The sequence below is a fragment of the Podarcis erhardii genome (genome assembly GCF_964252035.2).
Source record: "Podarcis erhardii genome assembly, chromosome: 9".
In the NCBI taxonomy this organism is placed as follows: Eukaryota; Metazoa; Chordata; class Lepidosauria; order Squamata; family Lacertidae; genus Podarcis; species Podarcis erhardii.
Window position 1 is genome coordinate 78491866 of NC_138512.1, and position 12698 is coordinate 78504563.

Below are 12698 nucleotides of genomic sequence, written 5' to 3' on the forward strand. Positions count from 1 at the left end.
TAAACCATAGAGCCTAGGGCTTGCCGATCAGAAAGTCGGCGGTTCGAATCCCCGCGACGGGGTGAGCTCCCGTTGCTCGGTCCCTGCTCCTGCCAACCTAGCAGTTCGAAAGCACCTCAAAGTGCAAGTAGATAAATAGGTACCGCTCCGGTGGGAAGGTAAACAGTGTTTCCGTGTGCTGCTCTGGTTCGCCAGAAGCGTCATGCTGGCCACATAACCTGGAAGCTGTACACCGGCTCCCTCAGCCAATAAAGTCAGATGAGCGCCGCAACCCCAGAGTCGGCCACAACTGAACCTAATGGTCAGGGGTCCCTTTACCTTTAAGCTTGTCTAAACAGGAATGCTTTTAGAAGGCACTGAAAAAAGCCATCACTGAGAAGGCCCTGGCCCTGGTGGAGGATAGTCCGGCTTCCTTAGGGCCCGGGACCTCTAAACCATGGTTATTCATGGACCTTAAGGTCCTCTGCGGGGCACACCAGGAGAGGCAGTCCCGTAAATAAGAGGGCTCTTATGCCCACCTGAGCTGCCTCCACGGTCGGTCGGAGGCGGAAATGCTTCTGAATACCTGTTGCTGGAAACCACAGGACGGGAGAGGGCTGGTCTTGTGCTCGAATCAGCCCAGTGGCCCACCCCCTCCACCCTCCTGTTCTTGCAGGGGTCAACCAGGTGTCCATTGCGGGAAACCAGCAAGGAGGACCCCCACGCAAGATCCCTCTCCCCTCCTGTGGAAGCAAGAGCACAGCCATCCTGGCTGGGAGACACCCATAGTCCTCTCCTCCTCCACAAATTTGCAACCTGGTGCTCCATATATTTCCTTGAAAGTGAGCCCCATTCTGACCAGTGGATAGTGCAGCCTAGTGGGACAACCCTATAGGGTGTTGACTCGGATGTGATTCCCTTTGCGTGCAATGGGGGCTTCTTGAAGGCAAGCCTGCCTCTAAGATTGCAGCCTTTGCCTCGAAGGTGATTTTCCCTAATCCCTTCCTTTTCTTTCTAATCCCATAAGACCCTCAGCACAATCCTTTCCCTGTATGTTCATTCCCTCCCTCCCTTCCAAGCACAAACAATCTACGGTATTTTGCTCTTCCATTTTGGGGAATGTTAGAAATGTGGTTTGTTTTTATTCCCTGTGTTTTAAAGCCCTATGCGGCCTCGGACCCACGTACCTACGGGACCGCCTCTCCTGGTATGCCTTACGGAGGACCTTAAGGTCCACAAATGACAACATTTTGGAGGTTCCAAGTCGCAAGGTGCTTAGATTGGTCTCAACTAGGGCCAGGGCCTTTTCAGTACTGCCCCCAACTTGGTGGAATGCTGTATCCCAAGAGACCAGGGCCCTGCGGGACTTGACATCTTTCCGCAGGGCCTGCAAGCAAGAGCTGTTCCACCTGGCCTTTGGTTTGGACTCAGTCTGACCCTTACGTTTCCCTCCCCTTATGGTCTTGATCTATGGGCTACTTTTAAAATGAGGCTGCATTTTAAATTGCATTTTAACCTGTATTTTAAATTGGTGTTTTTTCCCCTATTAAGTTTTTGCTGTAATTTTACTGGTGTTAGCCGCCCTGAGCCCAGCTCTGGCTGGGGAGGGTGGGGTATAAATAAAAATTATTATTATTATTATTATTATTATTATTATTATTATTATTATTCCTCTGTGCATAAAATGCATGTGTGATGATAACACAAAAAACATGTCTGCAGTTCACCTTGATTTCAGGTCTTTGGGATCCCTCCTTCTCACCTTTCTGCACCTGCTCTGACTAGGCTCCTCCTGCCGATGGTTCACCTTGAGCTCTTCTGAATGCAGGATTTGAGCCATATGTGATGCTGCCTTATAGAGTGCTGGGTAGGCAAGTAATGGCCAGTGTCAGACACCCCTGTGGGTTTTCTGGAGGGGTTTTCCTGTGCAGATTAGGATCATTTTCCTCTTGCGTTCAAAATAATAAAAAAAATGAGAGCGATCTGATTTAGCTTGCTTGTTTCCTGAATGCAAGGAAGAGAGAGCTAAGAAAGGTGAGGCTATCAAGCCTGAATAAATAAATAAATTTTCCGCTCTGCATCACTTGATGTCCAGGGATTGAACCTGAGGCATTCTGGAGGCCAAGCAGCTGCTGTGTCTCCGAGCTATAGTCCTCTCTGCCTGGAAAAAAACCCCGGATATTTCTTCGATTTCTCCCTCCCATCCTCCCATCTCCATTTCTCAGTCAGACACCCATCTGTTTGAAGGCTGTGGGGGGTGAGCTGCCTGAGTCTTGCCAGTAAAATTACTGAATGGCAGGTTTCGAAAAAATGGGAATGTAGACATGCTGCTGACAGTAGACTGGAGATCCATTCTTTTCTTGATGGGGGAAAAAACAAAACCCAAAACTCTTTCAAGGAACAAAGCAAACAGCGCTTTATTTAGAGCAAGCCCCCTGAGTTCGGTCTTGTGGAGCCCTTCCTTTTAATTTTATGTGGTTGCATTCCTAAAAATGCAGTATATCATAGTTAAAATAAAGAAAAGAAAATGTACCCACCACCCACCCTATTGTAACAGATGGCATGAGAACAGCCCCGATTTAAAACACTACTGTAAAAGCCTGTGTGAATTCATGTTTTGTCACTTTTATTATTAGTATTAATATTCTGTTGGGAGCCACCCAGACTGGCTGGGTTAATAATAATAATAATATAATAATAAGGCCCTAGAAAGAGGGAGATGAACTTCCCTTTCTGCATTTTCCCTATCATCATCATCGTTCTGTGAACCTCTTTTCATTCACCCCCCACCAACAGAACCCTTAGTTTGATGTTCCCGTGCCAACTCAACTCCCAAACCTGCTTTTAAGACTTTTTGGGGTGGGTGCGGAATGGCCTTCAGCGCTGGACCTCAGTATATGGGCTGAATGATGGGGGTGGAGACACTCCTTCAGGTATACTGAAGAAACTTGCAATCAGTTAATTCTTGGCAGAGGAATTTTTTCTGCTTGCAGGTTCTTTGTTCCACAGGACTTTCTGACTCCCAGAAAGGGTTCCTCAGACGTTAGAGTTCATCGGCCCCTTGATGATGATGATGATGATAATAATAATAATAATAATAATAATAATAATAATAATAATAATAATAATAATAAAAAAATAAATATTTGTTGATGAGCTCATAAGGTTGTTCTCGACACCAACCCAAGTTTTTTAGGAACATAAATGTAATCAAAAGTCAAGAAACATGTTCAGGGGAGGGCAACCAAGTTGACCCAGGGTCTGGAAACCAAGCCTTATGAGGAACAGTTGAGGGAGTTGGGTATGTTTAGCCTGGAAAAGAGGAGGCTAAGAGGAGATTTGAGAGCCAGCTTCAAATATCTGAGGGGCTGCTGCTCTACGATTCTATGATTCTATAATCAACATTTGCTAATCATCATTCATTATTACTAGAAATCGTAGAATTTGAATAAAATAAGGAATATTGTTGCATAACGGAATCATCTTCCTAATTCAGAGGGTCCTCATGGTGAGGGACGTGCACTCTGCACATGCCCACACTCTTTACTTCTGAGGCTCATAATTTCTAGTGAAATCTTTCACGTCCGTGGCGTTAGAAGGGACCCTAAGTGTCATCTTGTGCAGCCCCCCCAAAGTGTAAGAATTGCGGCTAAATAATCCCTGAGAGACGGCACTCCAGCCTCTATTTGAAAACCAGACATGGCTCTCACTGCCAGGAAGTTCTTCCTAATGTTTAGACGGAATCTCCTTTCATTGCAAATAAATTGGCTATTTTTTTTTTTTTTAAAGGTGCTGCGACGTGATTCTTTGTTTTCTGCTAGAGACCGACACGGGCCCATCTGGAAGTTGCTTCCCAATTCAGCTCCAAAGGACATTTTGGTCTGACGTGCTTTAAAAGGACGTCTCCTCCTCCTCTGGAGGATGAGCAGAACCAGATGGTCCCAGGCTGGGGGAGAAGTTGGCCTTGGCCCAGGGCCTGATGGTTCTGCCAAATCGCTGGAGGGGACGATGGGATCCGGATTGGAGTGTGCTCAGGGCTCCCTCCCCAGGTGCTCCTGGATTGGGAATGGGCTCAGGCTAGGCTGGGATCTGCTGGTGGATCTCTGGGTAATTTGTAGCACATCTGCATATAATTCTTGTTCACAGCAGGGAGTCATTCTGGACTCACAGCTGTCCATGGAGGCGCAGGTCAATTCTGTGTCCAGGGCAGAGCTGTCTCCCAGCTCCAGCTGGTACGCAGGATGAGACCCTCCCTGCCCGCAAACTGTCTCGCCAGAGTGGTGCATGCTCTGGTTATCTCCCGCTTGGACTACTGCAATGTGCTCTGCGTGGGGCTACCTTTGAAGGTGACCTGGAAACTGCAGTTAATCCAGAATGCAGCAGCTAGACTGGTGATTGGGAGCGGCCGCCGAGACCACATAACACTGGTCCTGAGAGATCTGCATTGGCTCCCAGTACGTTTCCGAGCACAATTCAAAGTGTTGGTGCTAACCTTGAAAGCCCTAAATGGCCTCGGTGCTGTATACCTGAAGGAGCGTCTCCACCCCCATCGTTCTGCCCGGAGACTGAGGTCCAGCGCCGAGGGCCTTCTGGCGGTTCCCTCCCTCTGAGAAGTGAGGTTACAGGGAACCAGGCAGAGGGCCTTCTTGGTAGTGGCGCCCGCCCTGTGGAACGCCCTCCCAGCAGATGTCAAGGAAATAAACAACTATCTGACTTTTAGAAGACATCTGAAGGCAGCGCCGTACAGGGAAGCTTTTACTGTTGATTGCTGTATTGTGTTTTTAATATTCAGTTGGAAGCCGCCCAGAGTGGCTGGGGAAACCCTGCCTGATGGGCGGGGTATAAATAATAAATTATTATTATTATTATTATTATTATTATTATTATTATTATTATTATATAACTTGATTTAAAACAACAAACATGCAGGTGCAGTCATCTTTCCCCCAATGCGGGATTCAAACCCACTACCCAGAGATTAAGCGTCTCATGTTCTACCAACTGAGCTACCGCTGTCTAGTAGCCCTCAGTGGCAACGTTCATAACTCCCATTGTTCTCGGCGCATTTTGCGATGGGAAATGTCAATAGTGCAAGCAGTTTCTGAGCTCTGGGTGCAGGACTGGGCCTAAGATTTGAGATTAAAACTGCAGAGTGGAAGGAAAAGACGACCTTTTTCTGCCTCCCTGCTTCCAGCTGCTCTCTGAAGACTGCAGAAGTTAGAGGGGGGGAAGGTCTAGACCAGGGCTGTCCAGCAGGTTGATCACGATCTACTGGTCGATTGCAGGGTGTGCCCCTGGTTGATCCTGGTCGATCTTGGGACCCCCAACCACTTTTTCAAAAATAAAAAATTGCTCAACAGCTTTGCTGCTTCCTCCTCTCAACAACTCTGATCAGTAAGGTAAACGAGGGGAATTAAGACCAAGAGAGCTGAGTGGGGGGTGCTCCTGTAATTTCACTGTATACAATAAAGTATAAAGTATTTTCATCGGAGAAATGTTGGAGGGTATGGAGTTATGTGACCCCCGAGCCAAGGAGATAAGTAACTGTACAACCTTTAGAAGGCATTGGAAGGCAGCGGTGGATAGGGAAGCTTTTTAATGTTTGATGTTTTATTATGTTTTTATATTTGTTGGAAGTCGTCCAGAGGGGCTGGGGCAAGTAAGATGGGCGGGGAATAATAATAATAATAATAATAATAATAATAATAGTTAAATAAAGGTAAAGGGATCCCTGACCATTAGGTCGAGTCGTGGCCGACTCTGGGGTTGCGGCGCTCATCTCGTTTTACTGGCCGAGGGAGCCGGCATACAGCTTCCAGGTTATGTGGCCAGCATGACTAAGTCGCTTCTGGTGAAACCAGAGCAGAGCACAGAAACACCGTTTCCCTTCCCGCCAGAGCGGTACCTATTTATCTACTTGCACTTTGACGTGCTTTCGAACTGCTAGGTTGGCAGGAGCAGGGACCGAGCAACGGGAGCTCACCCCATCGCGGGGATTCGAACCACCGACCTTCTGATCGGCAAGCCCAAGAGGCTCAATGGTTTAACCCACAGCGCCACCCGCGTCTGATCAGTGCTACCCCCGAAAAGCTCAACAACTTTGGTCAATACAATGGGCATATTACTGCCAGTTTTATTTTTTTTTTAGTTGGAATAGATCGCAGTATCTTGAAAGCTGGGCACCTCTGGACTAGACCATGTGAAACATGAGCATAATATTTTAGCTGCAGTTCATTCATTTTCAGCTTTGCATTTTTGTTCTTAAAAAAGTATGCGCCCATTTCGTTGTTGCACCCATAACCTCGGTTTAAGGTGCCCTTTAGCTCCTAGCTTTCATATCTCAGTTTCTAACACGGCTCAGTAGCCCTTGCCCTCCATGAATTTGCTTAATTTTTAAACCCATCTAGGTTGGTGGCCATCCCTATCAGTTCCATAGTTTAATGGTGCACTGCAGGAAGAAGCGCTTTCATGAAGAAGTCCAGAACATCTGAGGGGCACCAGGTTGGCAATGGCTGCAGGGTTCATTGCATTCTTGGTCTCGCTCTGTCGTTTTGCTCCTGGTTTTCTTTCTTTTGCTGAGCTCTCAAGACTCTGCAGCTCCCGTGTTTCTGTGTGCCTGCCCCTTCCCATTTCTTTTAAAAATGGGCCTAAGAACGGGGATGCTGTTGATACAAAGGCGCTGTAAGATAATACGTTCAGAAGCCAAGGAGGAGGTGAGAACTTCAAAGCGGGCTCTATTTTTATATCTGGCACATCTCTCTCCACAATTGACACCAAGGTCCCAGGCGTGCCAACATCTTGCAAAACCTGTTCGGGGCTCAAGAGGCTCTGGAGAAAACGGGGAACGAAAGCGTGCTAATGAGATTTATGTTTATGAGCTCAGGGGCTGGTGGTGGGCCGGCATTCCTGGGTGTTCGAATCGGCAGCAGTGCGCATGCCCTTTATTCGATTGTTCTTGTTTACTGTACAGTGGTATCTCTGGTTGCGAACGGGATCCGTACCGGAGCCCCGTTCGCAACCCGAGAGGAACGCAACCCAACGTCTGTGCGCCTGCGCGCGCGGGGGTCACGATTCGTCGCTTCTGTGCATGCATGTGACATCATTTTGCGCATCTGCGCATGCGCGAGCTGCGAAACCCAGAAGTAACCCTTTCTGGTACTTCCGGGTTGCTGTGGGACACAACCTGAACCAAACGTAACAAGAGGTATGACTGTATTTATAGCCTGCTTTTCTCCCATGTCGGCGTTCAGCTCATAGAATTGTAGAGCTGGGGGGGCTCCCCAGCGGTCATCTAGCCCAACCCGCTGCCACGCGGGGACCACCGCTCCAGAATCCCTGACAGGTGGCCACCCAACCTCTCTTTCAAAAACCACAAGGAAGAAGAGTCCGCCAGCTTCCGAACGACTCCTGCAAGGCAGCTAACAGCACTTAGAGACATTATAAAATGCAAAGCTGTAAGAACAAACCAGCTGAAAAGCAATAATTAAAATATGTCAAAACGCATTTGTGTGGGGTTTCTCTCACGCTTTTCCCAGAAGCTGCAGTGGGTGCAGAATGCTGCAGCACAATTGCTGACAGGAGGGAGGTGTTGCCAGCATATAACTCCCGTGCTCACAGATCTGTACCGGCTGCCCATCTGCTACCAAGCCAAGTTCGAAGTGCTGTTCTTAGCATATAAAGCCCCTAACAACTGGGGAGCAATTTACCTGTGAGATTACCTTACCTCACAGCTGCCCACTCAGCCACTTCGATCGGAGGAATTGGCCCTGCTACAAGTGCCCCATAATACTCATTCCGCATTTGTAAGAATCCATCTTTTAATTTGGCACTTTGGAACTGCCTGCCTAGTGATATCAAGCGGGCACCATCACTGTATTATTTTTGGTGCCGTGATGAAGACATTCTAAACAGGCAGCTCTGTTTAGGGAAGCTTTTGTATTTTAGTGTTTTGTTGGAAGCCGCCCAGAGTGGCTGGGGAAACCCAGCCAGATGGGCGGGGTATAAATAAATTATTATTATTATTATTATTATTATTATTATTATTATTATTATTTGGACAAGTCCACCCAGAGACTTAGAAAGTTGAGGTAATGTGAATCTGTTTCAGTATATTAGCTTTTGTATGTTCCAAAATAGGATTCCTACCCCCTTGATTTTTGTCTTTTGTAAACTGCTTCAAGGGTTGTTGTTTTTTTTACAATCAAGCATTGTATAAATTTTATGAGATTAATAAATTTAGAACCAGCTATTAAAATCCAGTTTGCCCTGAAAGAAGCCCAGCGATCAGCTTGGTCTAGACCAAGGTTTCCCAGCTGTTTTTGGAGTACGGTTCCCATCATCCCTTACCACTGGACCTGCTAGCTTGGGGTGATGGGATTTGTAGTCGAGAAACTTGGAGACCCAAGTTTGGGAGACCCTGGTCTACATGTCAGTTCCCAAAGGCTTGTCTGAGCAGGAAGGTGGAAGAAAAGCGAGGAGATGGTCAAGGAGGGGGAATTTCGGAAATGTAATGAGATTGAAGGTACATTCTTTCACCTTTGGTGGACATGCCCAAGGATTAAGACATTCTGGGAGATGATTTATAACGAAATGAAAAAGGTATTCAAATATACCTTCCTGAAGAAACCAGAGGCCTTTCTCCTGGGCATGGTCGGCCAATTAGTGCCAAAGAAGGATAGAACATTTTTCATGTATGCAACAACAGCAGCAAGAATACTCATCGCAAAGTATTGGAAGACACAAGATCTACCCACCCGGGAAGAATGGCAGATGAAGTTGATGGACTATATGGAACTGGTGGAAATGACTGGCAGAATCCGAGACCAGGGAGAAGAGTCGGTGGAAGAAGACTGGGAAAAGTTTAAAGATTATTTACGGGAATACTGTAAAATTAATGAATGCTAGAAAAATGTTGGAATGAAGTTATATGGCTTTAGTAGAAACGTTATAAGGAATTAAGTATAAATAGATTAATAGAGTATTAAAGGAAAAAATAAGGTTAGAATGTGCTAAGATAATTAGCACATTCTAAGATGGAAAGGAATTGCTGAAACAATTAACAGAAGTGGAATACAAAAAGGGAGGTGTGAGGAGGTCGCGGAAATAAGTGAATGAAAGATAAGATATTGAAATTATTTGATGTGTTTTAAACTGTTTTTGTTTTGTTTTGCTAGTTTAATGTTCGTGTTATGTAGTGTTTTTGTATTGTATTGTTCTTCTTTTTTGTAGTGTTTAAATTGTTGGAAAAGTAATAAATATTATTTAAAAAAAGAGAGAGAGAGGAGGGAATTTCGTGTCTCGTGGTACCACCAGCCTTGCTTCTGATGCTGATGGGACCGGGAGGAGGTGCCTACAAAGAAGTCGCTTCCCACAAAAACATATGTTTGTTATTAAGAAGAATAATTTAAAAAACCAACAGTAAAACTTTGCAAGACAAACAAGCAAACAATTTCAGTCCCAGTAGAGAAAAACTGGATGGGATTAGAAACTTCCAAGCCTTTAAAAGTCTTGCAAAAAGAAAAAGGGAGGAGGAGTTTGCAAAGGAAATGGTAAAGATGGTACCTACCTCAATATGCAGTGGCAGGGAGTTCCAAAGGTTGGTGCTGCTATAGTAAGTTTCCCCAATTTTTTTCAAGGAATCCGGGGACACTTTTCAACTCCGATGGATCTTGTACGGGGACTGATTTGTAAATCTGGGGATTGTCCCTGGGAAACGGAGACGTATGGTAACCTTAGGCTCTAGTCAAGGTCCAGTTCCTGCAAAACGGCCTTCTGGATATTTGCTTGTGGAAAACTCTGCAATTCCTGGGGGTGGGGGTGGCTATAGGGGTGTGTTAGCTTTTGTCCTGAGCTCATTTTGTCTTTTTGCCTGTGGGTCACGGAATCTGCGATTGGGGTTGACGGTTCACTTCCCTAAGGATGCTGAGCCTGCTTGCCCACTCCTCCTCCTCCTCTTCACCCCCCCCCCCATGAAGAAAATTGTTGGTATGGGCTTGGACATGTCAGCCCTTAGGACCCAGAGGGAACACTTCGGAGAAGTGTTTGGGCAAGGCGGTTCCCTACCCTGTGCAAGATCTTTTGTCGGGGAGAGAGAAGTCTCTTAACTGTGGCTCAACCTGCCTGTCTTCTTCCCCTCTCCTGCTCCCCTTTGTGCACCCCCTCTTTGTCTTCAGAGGCAGCCCGCTGCACCCCCTCGGAGCATGGCCCCTCGCTGACAGGGCTGGCCGAAGTTCAACGCAGAGCAAGCCGGAGGAACTTCTCCCTGGGTCAAATGGCGACTGCAAACAAGGGTGAGTGGCCGGTGTGTGGTACCCGAGTGGGGCTGGATGCCCGTTGCCACGGCGACCTGAGCATCCTGGGTGGTCTTGGGCTGCTTTGGCCCTTCCGTCGGGCATGTTCCTTGAGTGCAGGGTTCCTTGCTCTTAGTTTGAATGCCAGAGCTTCCCTGCTGGATCAGGCCGAGTCCAGGCAGCTGCAGTCCCTCAGCCTGCAACCTGGAGGGTTGCTAGCACAGCGTTCGCCAACCTGGTGCCCTCCAACTCTTTTGGATCCCAGCTCCCATCAGCTTCAGCCAGCGCAGGCCTACTTTGCAGGGTTGCACAGGACGCAGAGACGATGCAGAGCAGTCTGAGCACAAACGATCAGGATTGCGCTTGAAACGTTACGTGTTCTCTATTGCAAGTTTGGGGAGGTTGCGGTGGTCCTGTGCTGGGCGAAATTCCTGCCCACACTAACCCAATGCCCTCCAGAGATTTTGGACTACGACTGCTGTGCTGGCTGGGGCTTCTGGGAGTCGTACAGTGGTACCTCAGGTTAAGTACTTAATTCGTTCCAGAGGTCCATTCTTAACCTGAAACTGTTCTTAACCTGAAGCACCACTTTACCTAATGGGGCCTCCTGCTGCTGCCGTGCCGCTGCTGCACGATTTCTGTTCTCATCCTGAAGCAAAGTTCTTAACCTGAGGTACTATTTCTGGGTTAGCGGAGTCTGTAACCTGAAGCGTATGTAACCTGAGGTACCACTGTAGTCCAAAACCATGGCATTGCTCCAGGTTGTGCTATGCAAAGGCTGTGCTATGCCGACGTCGCACGAATTCTGTCTTGAGCCTTTTTGGTTGTGATATGTCCAAACGAACATCCATCACTGAACCCGGAGGTAGGAAAGGTGAGGGAATAATATTCTTTGCAAATAAGCCTTGTGCCCATCAAAGGGCAGTAGAGCTGTTCTCGGGCAAGGGGGCTGTTGTGTCCAAAACATACAGAACGGAGCTGGCTGAGATACCTGGCAGAGTTGCTCTATTTCTGCCTGCCTTTCTGTGTTTTGTATTCAGTCCTTGCCTCCCTTTAATAATCCGTTTCAGAAAGCGGATACAAATCTGTTCAGAACGTCTCCGGCGAGGAAAATCCGCATGCCGCAGCAAAACCTGAATGAAAGGGGTTTGAGCCAGTTTGGTGCAGAGGGCAGCGCCGTGACTGCCTGAACTGGGGACGGGTTCAAATCGCTATTGTCTCTGGCTTGGTGGGCAGAGGGCTGCGTCTCAGGCTTGCCTTCCTCGCAGGGTCGCTGGAGGGTCTAAGACTGGATAGCCCCTGAGCTCCTTGGAAGAAGGGAATGCTTCTATGCAGCTCACTGCCCCACAGGTGGTGGTGGCCCCAACCTGGATGGCCTTAAAAGATGAGTAGAGAGATTCCTAGAGGAGGAGACGGCTATTGATGGCTACTAGCCATGATAGATATAAAACAGCTCCACAGTCAAAGGCTGCAATGCTTCTGAATCCCAGATGCTGGAAGCCACAGGAGGGGAGAATAGCTCTTGTGCACGAATCCTGCTTACTGGTTTCCTATTTGGGCATCTGGCTGCCCATTGTGAGAACAGCATCCTGGACTAGACGGGCCATTGGCCTCATAGAATCATAGAATCATAGAGTTGGAAGAGACCACAAGGGCCATCGAGTCCAACCCCCTGCCAAGCAGGAAACACCATCAGAGCACTCCTGACATATGGTTGTCAAGCCTCTGCTTAAAGACCTCCAAAGAAGGAGACTCCACTACACTCCTTGGCAGCAAATTCCACTGTCGAACAGCTCTTACTGTCAGCAAGTTCTTCCTAATGTTTAGGTGGAATATTTTTTCTTGTAGTTTGGAACCATTGCTCCGTGTCCGCTTCTCTGGAGCAGCAGAAAACAACCTTTCTCCCTCCTCTATGTGACATCCTTTTATATATTTGAACATGGCTATCATATCACCCCTTAACCTCCTCTTCTCCAGGCTAAACATGCCCAGCTCCCTTAGCCGTTCCTCATAAGGCATCGTTTCCAGGCCTTTGACCATTTTGGTTGCCCTCCTCTGGACACGTTCCAGTTTGTCAGTGTCCTTCTTAACTGTGGTGCCCAGAACTGGACACAGTTCTCCAGGCGAGGTCTGACCAGAGCAGAATACAGTGGCACTATTACTTCCCTTGATCTAGATGCTATACTCCTATTGATGCAGCCCAGAATTGCATTGGCTTTTTTAGCTGCCGCGTCACACTGTTGGCTCATGTCAACTTTGTGGTCAACCAAGACTCCTAGATCCTTTTCACATGTACTGCTCTCAAGCCAGGTGTCACCCATCTTGTATTTGTGCCTCTCATTTTTTTTGCTCCCCCCCCCAATGTTTTTTTGTCATCCGGCAGACCCTTCTCACATTCTTACACGCTTATAAACTCAGTGACCAGATGCC

General features: G+C 47.4%; 1 protein-coding gene across 1 annotated transcript in view; it reads left to right on the forward strand.

The window, feature by feature from the left end:
• The first annotated feature begins 10047 nt into the window (after positions 1 to 10047).
• ADISSP (adipose secreted signaling protein) overlaps positions 10048 to 12698 on the forward strand; it is a 46050-nt gene continuing 43399 nt past the window's right edge. Inside the window, exon 1 of the mRNA XM_081877407.1 lies at positions 10048 to 10268. Within this exon, the coding sequence (XP_081733533.1) occupies positions 10250 to 10268 (19 nt within the window). The 5' untranslated portion in view covers positions 10048 to 10249. The remainder of the gene's footprint in view (positions 10269 to 12698) is intronic.